General features: G+C 52.1%; 1 protein-coding gene across 8 annotated transcripts in view; it reads right to left on the reverse strand.

Moving 5' to 3' along the window:
• The window catches only part of Epb41l4b (erythrocyte membrane protein band 4.1 like 4B), a 153,136-nt gene extending 136,781 nt beyond the window's left edge, over positions 1-16,355 (reverse strand). For 2 of the 8 annotated variants that reach the window (XM_076564245.1, XM_076564244.1), the window contains exon 1: positions 15,503-15,823. In XM_076564245.1, the coding sequence (XP_076420360.1) occupies positions 15,503-15,808 (306 nt within the window). In that variant the 5' untranslated portion in view covers positions 15,809-15,823. Of the gene's footprint in view, positions 1-14,127; positions 14,188-15,502 lie in introns of those variants that run through there. The other 6 variants (XM_076564239.1, XM_006985294.4, XM_076564240.1 and 3 more) reach the window with 6 other exon arrangements.
• Between the last annotated feature and the right edge of the window lie 2,376 nt (positions 16,356-18,731).

Raw genomic sequence — 18,731 nt, forward strand, 5'->3', positions numbered from 1 at the left:
AACTAGGAAAGGTGAGAACCTGATACACACACACACACACACACACACACACACACGCACGCACGCACGCACGCACGCACGCACTCACGCACGCACACACTCACACACACACAGAACTGCAAGGGATGTGGACCTGTCAAACACTAGTTCTCCATTTTAATGATGTGCAAGAAATCGCCTAGAAGCCCTGAAGCATTCTGAGGACAGCATCCTGCCCCAGTCATCCTGGGGGTTACCAAGAACCTGGGGTGTGTTCCAGAAGGTGGACTTTGAAAAGCTTCCCAGGAGAGTCTAGGATGCAAGAAACTTTAAAAAAAAAAAAAAAAAAATCACAGAGGCTGGAGGGGTATCTCAGTGGTTAAGGCCACTGGCTGCTCTTCCAAAGGACTCAGGTTTGGTTCCCAGCCCCCGCATGGCAGCTCACAACTATCTGTAACTCCAGTACCAGGGGATTCCACACCTTCTGGCCTTCACAGGCAACAGGCATGCCCATGATGCACAGATATACATGTAGGCAAAATACCCATACACATAAAATAAATAAATAAAATTGTAAGCAATATCATCATAACTCATTAGCTCCAGAAAAAGCAAGGACTGAGACCATGCTCTCTGAAGGCTGGCACACTGTATGGAGATGACCCAAGAGCCCAGACCATTTGAAGTCTGGGGCAACTGGGAAGGGGAGACCCACCACTGAGCGCTGTCCTTTCAGTGAAGACCTAGAGTCCTGGAGTCTGGGACAGATTCACCTAGGACATCAAGGCAAGTCATCCGGTCTCCTCTTTAGGAGGGGCAGAGAATGTACCAAGCATGTCAAGGACAACCTGGACCCTGCCCTACGTGAGCTCCTGGAGAGGAGAGCCTTGTTTCTGAGCATCTGCCATCCCCGCAGAGGGTCTTCCATAAGCGAGGGGCTCTGAGGCTTGTTTCTTTTGATAAATGAGATAGCTAAAATAGAACAGGTCTCTTTGGTAAATGGAATACACTGGCCATCTGGGCAACTCCTGAATGGGGAAGGTGCATCTCTCCGTGAGTGAAGAAACGAAGTGGCACATTGCAGTAATTCTAGCACATCCAATCCTTTTCCTTTTAAAGAGAACACGGGGCAGGGAAAGGGCTCAGAAGGTAATGTTCTTACTGTGCCAGTGTCAGGACCCGGGTTCAAATGCTCAGAACCCACGTGAAAAAGCAGAGGCAGAAGAGCTCATATCTGCACTTCCAACACTCCCACAAAGAGAGGGGAGGCAGAGACAGGGCCCCAGGAAGCTCACAGGCCAGCTAGCCTGACAGACACACAGCAAACAGTAAAGAGTTTCTGCCTCAAACAAGGTGAAGGGCAAGGACCAGTACCCCAGGTTGTCCTCTGACCTCCACAGGCACCTCTCTCTCTCTCTCTCTCTCTCTCTCTCTCTCTCTCACACACACACACACACACACACACACACACACACACACACACACACACACCACACATACACACAGCTCACACAGCACACACATACAACACACAGCACACACACACACAGCACACACAGAGAGAGAGAGAGAGCACACACACACACAGCTCACACAGCACACACATACAACACACAGCACACACACACACATATACAACACACAGCGCACACACACACACACACACACACACAGCACACAAGCTTTCTGCTTTCCTATAGCAGCCTCTTTAATGAAGAGACTGTAGATTTTACTTTAGATGTCCCTACTTTTAGAGACTGGGTCTCCCGATGTCATTAAGGCTACCCCAAAATGTGTAATGAATGGTCCTCCTGCCTCAGCCTCCTCAGGACTGAGATCACAGACATGCACCTCCACACTTGGCTGAGACTACAGAATCATTTTGCTCAGCCACAAAATAAGGGGGAGCAATGAGTCTCTCCACTCACCACACTGCTGAGGTTTTCTAAATTCAAAGCTAAACAAATCCCTAGCTCTCGAATAGTAGTGTATCCTGGGAAAACATTTCCAACCTTAGATTCCTCCTGTTCCCATTAAGACAGTCTTGATCCCAGTCTTCTCATTCTACTGGATCTGCCACTGATGGCCTGACCTGGACCCCAGTTCCAAGCCAGCCTGGGCCCCTCCTTGAACTCTGACCATCAAAGAGGTACTGATGCTGACAGATACAGACTGGGTTGCTCAGGCCAGGAGCAATAAAAGGCTAGCGGCTGATGAAACACCTGGGATGGGCAGCTGAGGGTTCACGGCAGGTTAATAACTAACCCTCCTGAGCCTTTACCAAATATCAGGTGCCCGGAGGAAGCCTGTGTCCATATCATAGGCCGGAGAACCCTTCCGTGGCTGGGAAGAATCCTTCCTGCTTTAGAAGAGGCAGACAGTGGAACCTCGGAGAGGCTAAGTGAGTGAGTGCCACCAAGAAAATCTGAGAGACCCGCATGCCAGAAGCTACTCTGTTTACACTCTCATCATGGGCTGGAGAGAGCAGTGAGCATTCCTAGGTGGCTGGAAAAGTGAATCCAACCTAGAACCAGGCTTTGGACCAAGTGGTCTCCACTGGCTCCATGAAGCCTACCACTGGGTTATTCCAACTGTCCTGTAGTTAGCTGGTTTCATTCTCCCTCAAGTGTTCTTTTGCTCAGTGTCCCCGGAAACATGCTGGCGTATCCAGCTGAGAGAGACAGAAAGGCCCTTGCAGAGGGCCTCCTGGGAGGGTAAAGGGTACCCAGACAGGAGAGAACAGGATAAAGGAGTGCCTTGTGTCCAGGAGCTGGTGATGAAACCGAAAGTAGACAGAAGAAAAGAAAACATTCCTTCCTCACATCTACCGAGAGGAATTTGGACCTCTTCCATGAGGCAAGATCAGTGGGAGATGGTTAAGCGGACTGGCAGACACCCAGCAAGGAGCAGAACCTTGGACATGTCCTTTCCAGCCTCAGTGCCTTTGCACGTGCTGTTCCAGCCACCAAGAGAGCTGATCCCCTGCTTGCCTTCAGTGCCCCAAGCTTCTCGGTGGTATTTTCCATTCATCCGGGAGTCTTCTCTCATGCTGCAGGCCCACCCTAGGCCTTCCCCGTGAGCATCTACATCAGGTGTAGTTACTGATCTCCACTCACCCTTTCTGAGCATCAGAAACTTATCCTAATGATGTACATGTCCTGGCTCAGGTGCTTCAAACGCAACCCGTTGCCAGGGTGACCGAATATAGCAAAATCTAGAAAACAAGGGACATACACAGGACAGATGTCTCAGCTTCTTCAACAGATTCATGCTAAAATATAAAAACTGAAAGAGGAGAAAGATCTAAACAACTGCCTCACAGAGACTGTCAACAAAATGCAATAAACAGACCTTGCTAAAAACCCAAGGAAAATCTTGACATTAGCTAAATACGTGATACTAAAATGCAGTTGTTACACTGAGATGCTTTAGCAGACTTGAGGACACCTTTTAAAGTATAGCTCTCTCGGCCGGGCGGTGGTGGCGCACGCCTTTAATCCCAGCACTCGGGAGGCAGAGCCAGGCGGATCTCTGTGAGTTCGAGGCCAGCCTGGGCTACCAAGTGAGCTCCAGGAAAGGCGCAAAGCTACGCAGAGAAACCCTGTCTCGAAAAACCAAAAAAAAAATAAATAAATAAAGTATAGCTCTCTCTTCTAGAGACACCTAATGAAGTATATGCTTGAAATGGCATATGTGAAACTTACTGTAGAGTCGCTGGGGAGGGCTAGAGCTATAGGTACAAATGGCTAACAGTACACCTAGGTAAACACCGAATTCGCATGATATACACTTAGAGTCCATTATACAGTTCTGGGGTGACAGGTCAGTCAGCACGGCACATACCTTAAAAGCATGAGGATCTAAGATTCAATGTCCAGACCCACGTATAAATAGCTAAGTATGGCTCCTGGGGGCTCCTTGTCTGGCCAGATTAACAGAATATAGGCCAATAAGAGACGGTGGCCTCAGAGCTGGCTCACTGGGTAAAGACGCTTACTATGCAAGCCGGGGACCTGCTTGAAGGTTTGATCCCAGAACCCATGTAAAGGTAAAAGGGAGAACTGAGTCCACAGAATTGTCCTCTGACCTCCACACTCCACACACTTGCTGAGTCACATGCGCTCACACATCACACACACACACACACACACACACACACACACACACACACGGGAAGGGGGGAGGTAGAGAGGGGGAGAGAGACAGAATTTTTTTTAAAAAGAACAAGATGGATGGCACCTGAGAAATAGCACCTTAAATTGTCCTCTGGTCTCCTCCACATACAGGTGCACTCATGTACACACATGCACACACACACACACACACACACACACACACACACACACAGTGCAGAATGAAGCCAAGACTCTATGTGTCACCCCTGCTCCCCGGAAGCCCCCAGCAGCTGCTAAAGCAGCTCATTCTGAGTGACAGCGGAGTCAAACAGTGACAACTCCTCCGTGAGGAGAAGCCGCCAAGGAAGCTTGTCCATGGTGTGTTCTCCCAGGGAAGGGATTAGCAGACAATCTCCCTGAGGAGTTGGCGGGAAGGTGAAAGATCACAACACAATGGGAAAGCACAGGGATACCAAAGGCGGGCAGAAATCGGGCGCCTTCCGGTAGGAGTCCACGTGACTAACAACGGTTGGAAGCTTAATCCCACCAATCACTGGGGGAAAGTGAAGGGAGGGAGGGGAAGGCGGGGAGCCTGGACCAGGAGCAGGATACCTGCCCAGCATTCATGAGGACCTGGTTCAGTCCCCAGCACCACAGAAGAAAGACCCCAAACATTGCTGTCACTCCCCCTAGACTGCAGACAAAAAGCTACAGAACGCCTGACGGTAGAGAAGGGGGATCACGGATGCCTTTAGATGCTCTTGGGATGCTGGGAAACAACTGGGTATAGTAGTTAAGAGGCCCAGCCCCCCCTCCCTGCTAACCATGCCTCCTGGAGGAAACACCTGCACATGCTTACCTGGGGACCAAGGTAACTCTGACCAAGTGTGTGTTGTTTTGTTTTTTTCCCATATAGCTCTAAACTGAAAACATTCCAAATATCTCCAAAGGATACACGGATTCCATTACAGTTATGCAATAGAGTAACTGTAGAGCAGTTAGCACCCCAGGTACCTCATCATCATGGATGGGTCTCATGCGCACAGGCTAAATAAAAAACCACCTCAGCTCACAGCACAAGAAACTAACAATGTACTGCTTAGGGAAAGTCCTTTCACAAAAAGAAGGATGAAAGGCGAGCTTTGGGAGGGAAGAGAAGGAATGTAGTCGGTTGGCAAAGCGTTACAGAGCCATGTGCACTGGGGACCAGTCTGTGCTTCAGCTGGGTGGCAGCAGAAAGATCTTCACTGCACTGCTTTTATTCAGATCCTTCCTGTTATGGGATGTCTGACCAGGCATGGTGCCCCACACCTACAATCCTAGCATCGGGGAGGATAAGGTTATAGGAGGACTGACATTGAGTTTGAGACCAGAATGGGCTACACGGTGAGCTCCAGGTCAACCCGGGCTAGAGTGAGACCCTGTCTCAAAAAACCAAAAGGAAAAGCCTCTTGGAGTTATATTTCATTCTTGAATGTGCTCGAGAGAAGACTTGCCGATCCCGGGCAACCCTGACAAAAGTGTAAGGGACCTGGCTCTGTCACCTCCCGCCACCACTAGACTGAGACAGTGTTAGAAGAGAATGAGAACAGAGCGGGTCCCCAGGGAGATAGATGCCCAAAGTCCACCCACCAGGAGGGAAGGGCACAGCAGGTGGAGGTGCCTGATGCCAAGCCTAATGAACTGATTTTGATCCCCAGGACCCCCAAGGTAGAAGCAGAGAACCAATCCTGCAGGAAGTCTTCCGCCTGCCACACACGCACCATGGCGTGTGCCTACCCTCTCATGCCCAAACACATACAAAATAATTAGTTAATTAAAATCAAATAAAGACAGGAGCTAAGGGCTGAGGGCATCCACAGCTCCAAAGACAGTGGCACTATTGAATGGGAGGACTGAGAGGTTCAAAACCCATACAATTCTCTGAGTTGGGTAAATAAAAGGATAAACAGTATGCCGTGTACAGGCTACAACTGGGAAGGTCACTGATAAAGGATTCAAGCCTTACACAGAAGGGCAAATGCTGTAGGGGTCTACTTAAGGACATGAGAGCAATCAACTTCAAAAGGACAAAAAGTAGAAAGGACTTGGGATATGGGCCTGGAAGCTAGGAAGGGTAAGCCTGGCCTTTTAAATACTATGCCAAGTTGTTTTCCAGCATCTCAGCAGCACCTATGAGCAGGAAGAGGGGGAGAGAGCGGGGAAGGAAGAGGAGAGATGGGGAGATGGAGAGTTAGTATTCAAATGGGGCTGGAGTTTCCACTTAAGATTTTTAAAAAGCTCTAGAGATGGATGATATAACAGCTACACATTTAAAAACTGTTCAAACGGTTAGCTCTCTGTTGCTTTATGAGTTCTGAAAAGTTCCAGTCAGGGTGGGTGCAGCCTGAACAAGGAAGCGGACAGGGAATAGACACTTCCAGGCCTTTCTAACGCTAAGGCCTTGACGCGGATGACAACATTCAGACGAGGCTCTGGGCCTGGAAGAGCATCACCGCGCCGAGGGATGTCACCTCTGCAGGCACTTGTGGACGGTATGCTCAGAGAGGACAGCATGGTGGATGACCCCACACTAGGACCAAGCTCAACTCTGGGTGCCAAGGAATCACTGGGGCGTCCATCCCCAGGACTCTCCCAGTTCTTAACTATCAGAAGAAAAAAGCTGCACACACCACCAGCTAGGACTGGGGGAAAGATCCAGAAAAAAAAAAAACTGCTCAGCAGCAGCACACTGAACCCAAACTGCAGAGCAAGAGAGACAGAGCGGCAAGGCAGCAGAGCCAGGGGCGTTCACTACCCAGAAACACTGAGGAAACAAGAGCCACGCTTGTGCACCTGAGCTGGGGAAACAATGGAAAAGGAGCCTGGAAACCTAGGCAGAATCTGAATGGACCACATTTACCAGGCACATGGCCTGTGGCCATCTGCTCTCTGGAGACCCCCTGGAAGGAGAAGGTAATGCCTTGCCAGACAAGGCCGTTAAAGAAATGACACAAATTCCGTGAGCCTGGGAGGCAGGGTGCCTAACAGGCAGGAGAGCAGATGCTCCACACATCACCCTCCAACCCCCGGAGACGGAGAAGGCAGAGGCAGGTATTACTCACTTGCCACACACAGAGAGGCAGGGTGGATTTAAGTCAGCCAGAGAGCAGCACCAAGAGGGTGAGAAGCTCGGGAAACCTGCACAGCTGGAAAATATTTTTCTAAGAAAAGGGCAGGTTTGGCAATGGAGACTACTTGCCTAGCCATGCACGGGGCCTGGGTTCAACGCCCAGGCTACAAAACAAATCAAAACAAAAGCTGTCATGCTTATCAACGTGTATACAAAAGCACAAAGACCAAAGCGAGCAGAGGGCACCCCAACAGTTGCTACGCGGCAGCAGGATGGGAAATGGAGACGGTTTTCTGGATGACACTGTTAATGTTGCTCTACCAGGCTCTTCTTCATGAAGACTGCTTTTTGACCCAGGTGTTGAAGGATGGCGTTCAAGTCAGAACGCATCTTTAAGAAACTGTACTCCATCAGTGTACCGCAGATATGAACCCAAGTTCTGGAGGTGCCAAAGCAGCCTTCAAAGGCAGAAATCTTCCTGAGACTCTGGGGTCCCCAGGCACCCGTGGACCCCTGGGGCAGGCTCAGAGCCATTCACTCATTCCGTGTCCAGGTGAGCTGCCAGAGTTCTCAGATCAACATTTCCTCCCGTCTGTGCCTCAACCTGGACCTTGAGAGCTGCGTGGCTTCAGCCAGGTTTCTTAACTTGCCAGCTAAGCCTGGGTCTCCTGTAAACCTCTGGGGAAAACAGTCAGTCTTTATGAGCTTCCAGAAGGATAATCCCGGAAGCCCTGAGCACAGATCCAGGCTCTCATGTACTTCATTCGTCTCTCACACACTCCTTTAAGACCCAGGGGCACAGTCAGAGTTCACAGCCTTCCATACCTGGCCCCAAGGAGTGAGTTCCCCCTTCTTCCCTCCCATTCTCCATGCATTTGCACCTGCTGCCCAGACACCTTCCAGCAAAGGACACCAGCTCTACGCCTGTGCCTCCTTGGGGACAGCCCCAGTCACTGTGGGCATCAAAGCTTTTCCATGTCTACCGCACGGTTCGGTGGCTCCTCCCTTGTACTGCTTCCTAGGGGGTTACATGTCTACCACAGACTGGGAACCCAAGAAACACCCCTCCCCCAACACACTGGAAGAGCTCCATAGGCCTGTGTTGACTCTAGAAAATGTGCCTTACGCGAGCAAAAACACGTAGGAAAACAATTTTCATAAATGCACATTAAAATCAAGTAGCCAGGTGAGATGATACAGTTAGCTGGAGAGGAACCACTGAGGCTGCAGAAGATTCAAGATTCGAGACACTGGGGTGCAGGGGGCACACCCAACAGAGCAGCTCTAGCTGGAGCTCTTCCGGGCATTGTTGACAGGTGAAGACTGTGCCCTCCCTAGCCTAGTGGAACTTCTGTTCCCTGGCTCCTTCCGTGCTCAGGGGTCCTGGGATTATCCTTCAGAATGCTCACAAAGGCTGCCTGTCGTTATCCCTGAGTTTTCCAGGAGAGTGTCAGGGCTTAGCTGGCAGGTTAAGGAACAAAAAACAGCTTAGGAGAGAAAGGGTTTATTTCATTCACAACTCCAGGCGACAGGAACTTGAAGCAACTAGTCCCATGCACAGTCCGGAGCATGCTTACTGCTTCCGCTGCTTCCTCTATCACAGTTCAGGACCCAAAGCCAGGGAACAGTGCCGTTCACATTTAGGCTGGTCTTCCTGCGTCAAATTAAAGTAAGCAAGGCAATTCCCCCCCTTCCTCCCCTCTCCCCCTCATCCCCCCTCCCCTCGTCAGGGCCCCAGGTCAAGCTAATCCAGACAATCTCTCACTGAGAGCTCCTCCCAGGTTGTTCAACACTGTGTCAGTTAACAATTAAAAGTAACCATCCTCCTCTCCCCGCTGATCCCAGAGGCCAGGAACCGGAGACTGTATCACTAAAACCTTCCAGCAGCCAACAGGAGGAGGAGTGGGAGATCGGGAAGGCTCCAAGCTTGCTGCTCACCCGGGGAGTGAGCTCCAAGGACCAACCACACTGCGGTACCATTCCTGGACTGTGACAAGAGGAGGTGCACACCTTCACTGCAAGACCAGGGTCCACGGACGCTTTCCAACTGGCCCATTGAAGTTCATCATCCCAACCACACATTTCCCTATGAATATAAAGATTACAAAGCAAAGACGGAGACCCGGGACAATGTTCCCAGTGGTTCCAACCTCTCATGAAATCTGAGAGTCTGTTGTACCATCTTTGGCTTCTCCATATTTTCTAATCCTTCTGCTGGCAACCTGCTCTAAATATGAGATGAAAGAGGGGGTGGGACCTACACACCAGCCTGAGGAGATATCCTGATGAATCAGCAGGTGACCCTGGCAGCAGAACGCTGTCCAGGGGAGTGATGGGCAGAGGGTGTAGACCCCTTCTGAGGAGGGGTTTTTCTCTGGGTAGAGCAGCGTAGCAGAAGGAGCCATCTGTAGCCAGCCAGCCAAAGAGGTCCAGTAGTGGGAAGAACACATACTGGTGGAGGAGGAGGATCTCTGTGGTTACCAGGCTAGAAATTTTCTAAGTTTCCACACAAGAATGTAAAGGGGAAAGCTCACCCCCATGGCCTTCTGCTATTTCAAAACCAGGGACAGAATTCAGTGAGTGTACGCACATGGAAGTACTTAGCAAGTTAATGTTTGTTCAGAGCTTTGTACCTCTGGAGAGTCATGTTACTGGCCCTGGAAGAGCCCAGGGGAGCCCCGACTCAACAGTCACCCCCCTCCACTTCCTCACACTGACCAGTGTGGCACCAGCTTCTAGGATCTAGTCTCTACCACATACTACCAGGGAAAGATGCCTACCACTCACTTCTCTCATTCCCAACAGAGGCATCCTTGACAGAAACAACACAAACTCATGACCCATGTGGACAGACACCCAAGGCTCCCCAGAGTCCCACTGAAGGTGTGGCAAAGGATAGGACAAGTGCCACAGGGCCACCACTCACCAACATCTATTTACAGGAAAAGACCTGGCCCAAACAAGGCACCTGAGGCAGTCAGACCTGGGGGGTTCCTTTGTGCTGAGGGGAGACCTGTCCTCCACGTATGCTCCACATTGGCACCTGGCCCTTTCCCCACATACTCACCTGATTCCACCTGTGACCTGCCCCGGGGCCCTCTGCCCCCTCTCCCAGCCACGCCCTCCTCACCCTTCACCTGGAGTACTGCCACAGCATAGCTGGTATCCAGCCCGTCCTCTAGCCAGCCTCCAACTCCACTCCAGCCAAAGCAGGCTCTCTGCAGCACAGGCCAATACCCAGGTCAAAGACTGCCCCACCTCCACCACATGCATGTACACATGCATGCATGCACGAAGGCATGCATGCACGCCCACAGTGGGTTTAATGCACAGTGCGGTTGCCTTTGTCTGTCACCAGAGTCAGAGTCTACTGGAAGGTGTGAAGGACAGCAGTGATCAGCCTCACCTGCAGTGGAGGACCGTGAACAGCCAGGAGCTCTGTTCCCTGAAATACTGAACCACAAATGCTAGCGGTGAACTCTGTGGATTTTATTCTTAAATTTTAATTTTATTAGCACAGGTGTTTTGCCTGCACGTATGTCTCTGCATCATTTGTGTCCCAAGTGAGTGCTGTGGGTCCCCTGGAACCAGAGTTACAGAGTTGTGAGCTGCCAGGTAGATGCTGGGAATCAAACCTGGGTCCTCTGCTGAAGCATCTCCAGCTCCAAGGGCTCTGAAAATTTTACTTGAGAAAGAAAACAGAAAGGAAGGAAAGAAGGAAGGGAGGGAGAGAGGGAGAGAAGGAGGGAGGGAGGCAGGCACGCACACACGCATGCATGCATACACACACACACACACACACACACACACACACACGCACGCACGCACGCACGCACGCACATATGCACCACTCCCTTCAGAGGAACTGAAAACAGTTAAGACATGGCTGCAGTCCCAGCACCAAGGAAGGCTGAGGCAGGAGAATCACTGGGACCTGATGAACTTCACAGAGAGTCATTTTGCTAGAATTTTACAGGGAGTGAGAAAACATGCCTTACTTCTAACGGTCAGAAACACATCTCACCCCTTCCTGCACGGGTGAGGAGGTGCCACCAATGCCTGCATCCCACAACCTAGCTTGCTCTGCTCCTTCCCAGAGCAGCCCATTGCAGCTCTTCAGGGAGCAACTGAAGGGAGGTCACTTTATGCCCTCTGAATTCGGTCGCCCATCACACACTGGATGGGTGTGTACTTTCAAATCCGAAATAAGGCGTATGATCGTTATGCTGTACCACGTGTGTTCCACCAGGCCCCTAAGAGCCTGTGCAGAGGCTTCTTTTCTCTTCCAGAGTGAAGTTTGTTTTTTTGTTTTTTGTTTTTTTAAAGCATCCCTCACATAGCATCCAGCTTCCAATTCCACTGAACAATGGGAAGCCTGCCTGGTATAGCTCACGTGTGTTTTTCTAAAGTCCATATTACAATTTTTAAAAAGACTTCTCCACGCCCCAAAGAAAAAGATGAGAAGTTTATAAAATTATCACTTTCTAGCAATCCTCCAGTGTCTCGCTGTTCAGTGAGGCACTGTAATTTGTTTTTAATCATTTCACCTTCCCATTTAAAAAAAAACAACAGGGAAACCAACACTCCAGAGCGGAAGCTGCCCGAGGTGGCAAGGTGACGCTCTAAGGTAACACTGAAATTCTCCACGTTTACACGGTACCCTAACGAGTCAATGCCAAGTTCCAGATACAGTGAGAGCGAGCGACCGTGCCAAGCGCTACACTGGCCAACCAGCCTGCCCCTGCGAGGCATGGCGGGAGTGCTAGCTGGCAGGCCACTGCCCCAACAGCTTTGCACATGGGGCTGCTGAAAGATCGAACGGAGGCGGAGGCACACACACACACACACACACACACACACACACACACACACGAGGCAACAGAGGCGGGGCTGAGCACAAGCGGCCCGGGCACCAGCGATGCCTGGGGTTTAGTCAACAGAGAGAGCTAATACGAGTCAACAGCGGGTGCCGCTGCCAAGCACACCAACCAGTGGCATCTGCAGCCACATTCATAGAAGGAAAGTGCCTGGCTCCCTCAGACCAGACCACACCGGACGGCTGCTGCACGGCTGGACGAACAGGAGGGAGGTGCCCTCCATGGCAGGCAGAGCCAGGTTTCTAAGAAGAAATGGCTCAGGGAGGCCCTCTGAGTGTCGCCTGGAGGCTGGGCTTGTACCCCAAGCCCACTCTGGACGGCATGTTATAGGTGGGGTTTTTGTTGTTGTTGTTGTTATTTGTTTTGGTTTTTGTATTTTATTTTCCGGAGCTGAGGACCGAACCCAGGGCCTTGCGCTTGCTAGGCAAGTGCTCTACCGCTGAGCTAAATCCCCAAAGACCTTCTTGTTAATGTTTTATCCACAACTGAGAACATACTGACTATCTACAGGAAGGGTTCAGAACAACCATTATGCCAGCAGATTCAACCAACCAGACCAACCCAACTCCAAGTCTGTTGGAGTGGACTCACCAGGAAAATGACTGTGGTATCTTCCTTTATTAACTAAGACAACTGGACCATGGCTTTGCCAAGTGACAGTGGATTTAAGATCCTATCATTCCAAGCGTCAAAAACTTCAGGAAGTCCTTCTGAGCCCACACCCCACACACCCCATTTCAACCTTCTGGAGCATCCCACTAGGGGGTGTTTCTCCTATTAGCATCACTCAGAACACAAAACCATCTTTCCAAATGTGTCTTCCAAGAGCCTCCAGGCCATACTTCACTGACCTTTGTGTTCACAACAAGTAGTTTTGCCCATTCGAGACACCCCATAAATGATGAGTAACTGCACTGAGGTGCCACAGCCTGGTCATATTGAGGGTGTTACTGTGTCTGAGGCCATTTGAGAACACACGTGTCTGTCCTGAGAGGGGCTAATAAAGAGATTTATGACAGCACATCACCACTTTTGTATGGTGAGCAAAGGAATTCTTGAAGCTAAAGCCACCGGAGGGTTTTAATTACAAAGGAGTCTTAGTCAGACTGGCCAGGTCCCCAGCCGGGTCTCTATGGAAGTGATCCAATACAGAAGGAAGCTTAGGGGTATCAGGTCAAAGGTAAATCCTGTCTGTGGGACAAGCAGCCAGGCAAGGCCAGAGCCCAGGAAGTAGTAAAAATGCAGAAACAGCAGAGCAAGCCCAAGTGGGGTCAGATGCCTAGAAGGAGGCACAGAGAGGGAATCTGGGAAAGTGGGTCTAAGGAGCAGCACAAACACTAAAAATCCACAAGGGAGCCGGCTGCCTGGCGCTAAACCTCCGAACTGGGAGAATTAATTACAGGAACTTACACTCAGCTCTGGGAAGATTGGTGGAGGAGACTGAGTGATGCAATTCTAATATCTAATAAATCTTTAAATCAATGAGCCACGTTTACTGGTAATTCTCCTTCATCTTTCCTCCCTGAAAGCTCACACAGCGCCAGCATTTGCTTTTCATCTGCCTATGGACCCGGTGCATGGTTTTCACGTCTGTATGTATAAATAAAACCCGGAGCTCACTAAACCACACATCTTTTAAAAACGCATCAAAAATAGCTGCCATCAAAAGGAAACCCGGGATGGAGGGATTCTTCTGTGCCCTTTTATAAAAAGGGAAGGAACCTTTTGGGACGCCGGTGTTCCCATCCCCCACGGCCCCACCAGCTGCGGTGAGCCAGCATCCCAACCTGTTCATTTGTGTACCTGTTTGGATCTATTTTGCACACAGGCACTTTACCCCGTGTGCAATTTTTCATCTCAGAAACACCACTTAAGCCTGTCGCACAAACCTGACAGTCGCAATACATTTTATAAGCCAATTATCCCTGGGGACCAGACAAGAAAACCACCCGGCAAGGAGCACCGGCAAAGTTCCCAAGGATAGCATTCCTGTGCCAGATGCAAACTGCGCCACATCCTCTCCCAGCCCAAGCTGCCCACTCACCTCGCCTCTGCTCCCCGATCTCAGGCTGCCTCTCCCCAGCTGCATCAGAGCTGGAGAGCCTCATTCTTGGGCAGCAGTGGCAAGAACGCTTTGGAAAAGACAACAGCTCTGGGCTGGGGAATGTTGGCACCTTTTCTATGAAAAGGCCCCGCAAGGATATTTTTATGACAAAATGCTCTCCTACGGAGCACAAGAACCACAAAATTAAACTACCATAAATTGAAACTGTCTCCAAATTAAACCCACACGAAGAAGCATTAGAGCCCAGGCCAGGTAGGCTGATTTTTCCCATCTGAAACCCTTACAGGTTAAAGAGTTCTCTCTTTAAATCTAAAAAATTCCTGCCACCCAGGAAGGCCTAAACGCTCCGGACAATCTGTAACTCATCTAAGGCTCAATTACTGCGGTGTCTTCTGTCATGCCTAAGATTCCCGAAGGCACTGTCTGCCGCAGCCGAGTGCACAGTGGGCGCCCCGTTAGTACATCGGTTTGATTGGATCTGACTGGCCCCTCTGGCCAGAAAGACTCTTTTGGTGGCTGGACTCCCTGCCGGAGATACTGGCGCTGGCCTAGCTTGCCACTGGAACTGGGCCCCGGTGCAACCACCTGTGGGTGTGTGGCCGGGACACAGGCCCCGGCGCTGCCACCCCGGGATGTCCTGCACGTCCCACGCACGTTGCCGGGTGTGGGAGTGAGTTGGGAGGCCAATCCAGAGGGGGCCGGGGCCAACTCCCAGCACCCCAAGGCCTCTGCCGGTTCAAAGTTGACCTGGCCTGAGAGTTGTCTCCCAAGTCGCTCCACCCCCTGCGAGGTTGTGAGGCAGGGGGCTCTTTGGGGATAGGAGTGGAGGCCATCCGGTCAGGGATCGGCAGGGGACAGAGAGGCAAAACTGTTCCCTAACCCTCTTTCCAAACTTGGGGCACCTGCTGGGCAGCAGGCAAAGATTTCTTTTCCAGTGTCTCATTAAGGCCTGACACCAAAAGCGAGATACCCCGAGCAGCCCTGCATCGCTTAAAAAAAATTCTACTTAACCCAGCCAGCATCGGAGGCCAATATTGGCAGGGAATGCCAGCCACCTGCGCCAAGGGGAGGGGACGCGGGACGTGGGGACAGTGTGCAATGGGGTCGGGGTGAGGCCCAAAAACCTAGGTGGGCGCCAAAGAAGACGCAACCCTGCGGTGCAAGGTGCCAAACACTGGGCCCCACAACATCCGCGGGCTTGGTGGTCCGGGAGGGTTCAGACCCGGGAGTACCGACAGAAGATGGGGGAGGGGTCCCCCAAGAGCGGCCCGGGAAGCTTCCCAGAGGGAAACACTGGGACAGGGGGCTCTGCCCCAAGGGGCGCAGGCTACCAGTGCCCCGCCGCGTCACTCACCGGCAGGTCCACGCTCACTTCGGTTCCGTCGAGCAGGAAGACACGGCAGTAGAGGGTGGCCTTGGCCGCTCCAGAGGCGGAGATGTGCACAGCCGCGCCGCCCGTGAGCAGGGGCCCGCCGCCGGCCGGGAACACGCTGCCCCCGGGCGCGGCGGGCAGCACCGAGGAGCTGACGGCGGCGGCCGGGCCCCCTCGCAGCCCCCCGTCGCGCTCGTCCCCCAGCCCGGCGGCCCCGCGCCCCGCCGCGCCCCGCGCGTAGCGCTGCATGGAGCGGCGGCCAAAGGTCCGGCGCAGGAACCGCAGCATCCTGGCCGGGGGCGCCCCCTGCCTCCGCCCCCTGCGCTGCCGCCGCGCCGCCGCCCGGGAGCGCCCGGCGCCGCCGTCAGTCCCCGCCGCGCTGCGCCGCCTCCCGCGGGCTGCGGCCCGGGGCTCGCTCCCGCCCCAGCCGAGGCCGAGGCCGCGCTCCGGCCGCCCGCGGGGCGCGTCGGCCCAGCCAGCGCCCGCCGCGAGGAGCTGCGCGGGAGAGAGCGCGCGCGGGCGGCACGGGGGACCGTCCCGCTGCGGTCGCCGCTGCGCGCTTGAAGGGGCGGGCGGTCGGTGCCGGCTACTGCGTAGCCGCTGTCCCCCCCGAAGAGCCCTGCAGGGGGACCCGGCTGCGGGCTGCTCCCGCGCCGCGCGCCGGCCGAGGGCCAGCTGGAGCAGAGCGCCTGCGTGCTCCCGGCGCGCTCGCTCCCACTCGCGCCGCGCCCGGCCCGAGGAGGCCCCCGCCGAGCGCCCGCTCCCGGGGCGCCTTTTCCTGCGCCCGCAGCCCCCGCCTCCCACCTGGGAGGGCTGCACCTCCAGCCGCCACCGCCGCCGCCGCCGGCACTGCAGCACGCCCTCCTCCCCCGGGGCTGCGCCGGGCCTGTGCTGCCCCCTGCCGGCCCGAGTGCCCCCTGCTGCTGTAGGTGCGCTCACGTGTGTACACGTAGGTGAGCACACACGTGTTTCCGGGCGCACGGGACCCCCTGAGAAGTCCCAGAGTTTTCCCCCTCCTCGATCGGATAAAGAAAACAAGGCTGCCTCCTTCCTGGGAAAACTTGTTCCTGGGGCAGAGAACAACACGTCTCTTTGTGAAAAGGAAAAGTCAAAACACAACAGCACTCAGTTTCCCCTTCTGCAGAAGAGGTGGAGTAGGCGACCTAGAAGGTCCCCTGCTCCTTAATTAAAGTCTATCCGTTTAAAAATCTCAGCCATGGCTGTGGCTTTAACCTTCCACTCCAATGGACTCGCTCCAAAAGAGAAAACTGAGGCCTGCGAGGAAGGGAAGTACTTTTCCGTACTCCTTAGGAGACACCCTGCTTCAAGGAGCTCGCTCATGCCCAGAATTGAGGCAAGGGCCTGCATAAACAATTGCTACTGAGAAGGTTGGTCAAGGTTGGATAGACTTCTGGGAAGCGAGGTAGAACTGGGGCTATGAGAATGAATTGCATAGGACGAGTGGAGGAAACTGGAGACAGAGTGAATTGCTAAGGAGCAATGCCCACAGGTTCAGCGTTTGCCCGCAGACAAGTGGGTTGTCCCATGCTGCTGAATGAGGAATGTGGGAAATGAGGCTGAAAGGAGGCCAGGCCTTTGGGGAGAATAACGCTACTGTTTATCAGGACCTCATTTTGTGCCAGGCACGACACTAAGCCCTTCCCATACGTCTTAATTTAGCTTGTTTGCATGTAGGTTATAATCCCGGTTGTACAAAGGTGGAAACTGAGGTTTAGAGAGCTGAAGAGACTGGTATACAGACTCATTGACTGGGCTTCAGAGCTATCAGCGCGACATGTAACATGACTGGCAAGCAAGTGACAGTTTTGGAGAGACAGTTGGGGAAGCAGTGGCCTCAGCAGAACAGAGAAGACAAGGGCCGAATGTAGGAGTCATTCCAGCACAGACATTGATTGAAAACCAGGCATTGTCTAGGTGACTTCATCATTCGCGTCTCCTTCATTAATCCTCATTCCAACTCTCCCAGACAGTTCCATGTATCGCCATTCACGTAGATGGATTTTGGAGCTTAGGTATGTAAGATGCTTGCTCAGGCTCTGAGAGCTGCCTGGCATTCATTCTATGATATTATGGGGACCAGCCATGTGACAATCTACTCTGAGAGGCATCTACAATGAGCCATTAGATATCCACTCTGCTCTCCCCTCCATGACAGATTTAACAGAGATTATTCACAAGCTGATGTAGCCTGGATCAGCTGACTGGTTTCTGAGGACGTCTCCAGGAATGCTGCTGTAGAATGAGTAATAGCCACGCAGAGATGTCCACCTTTGCATTTTACATTTGCATTGTTGGGTTTCACCAGACGTGGCACAAGGGGGCTTTAGTCTATGATTGAGTTAAAAAGGCTAAGGGCAGGGAGGGGATTAGCTCACTATTATAACCAGTGGAATCAAAGGGGGTTTTATTAGGAGACAGGAAAGTCAGAGTAAGAGAAGGACCGTGACAGAGGCAACAGTTGTCCAAATAAGGGGTCCGGATGTTAAGGGATGCAGGCACCATCTAGAATAGTGTTTCTCAGCCTGTGGGTCCTGACCCCTCGGGTCACATATTAGATGTCTACATAACAATTCATAACAGTAGCAAAATTACAGTTATGAAGTAGCAATGAAAATAATTTTATGGTTGGGGGGTCACCACAACGTGAGGAACCTATTAAAGGGTTGCAGCATTAGGAAGGTTGAGAACCATTCCTCTAGAAGATTAAAAAGGGAATGAGTTACGCCCTAGAGTCTAGAAGGAATGCAATGTTGGTTTCAGCCTGTAAGATCCATCTCAGGCTCCAGAATGGTAAAATAACATTTTCACGTTGTCTTAAACCACTGTATCTGTACATATCTTTATGTCAGCCAAGTAGGAACAGAATCAGGTACACTATATGACGTCAGTTTGGAGCATCACAACTTTCAAAGCCACCCATCTCGTGAGCATTGCCTGGGTGTGTGGGCTTTCAGAGTCTCTCTCCCGTTGGACTCCAGGCTCCATTAAAGCAAAACTTTTTCTTATTATCTGTATATATCCCCACCCAGGACCTAGCCCAGACTGATAAGTAGTTAGCACTCATCAAATGCTTGTTGAATGGCCACAGGACCCCACTTCCTCTTCTTAGTGCTTCTGTAGGATACACTATGTGATTTCCTCTTAGAGATGAGGAAGATGAAGGTGAGGAGAGCCTAGATTCCCACACTGG

This window comes from Peromyscus maniculatus, chromosome 2 (genome assembly GCF_049852395.1).
Source record: "Peromyscus maniculatus bairdii isolate BWxNUB_F1_BW_parent chromosome 2, HU_Pman_BW_mat_3.1, whole genome shotgun sequence".
Classification (NCBI taxonomy): domain Eukaryota; kingdom Metazoa; phylum Chordata; class Mammalia; order Rodentia; family Cricetidae; genus Peromyscus; species Peromyscus maniculatus.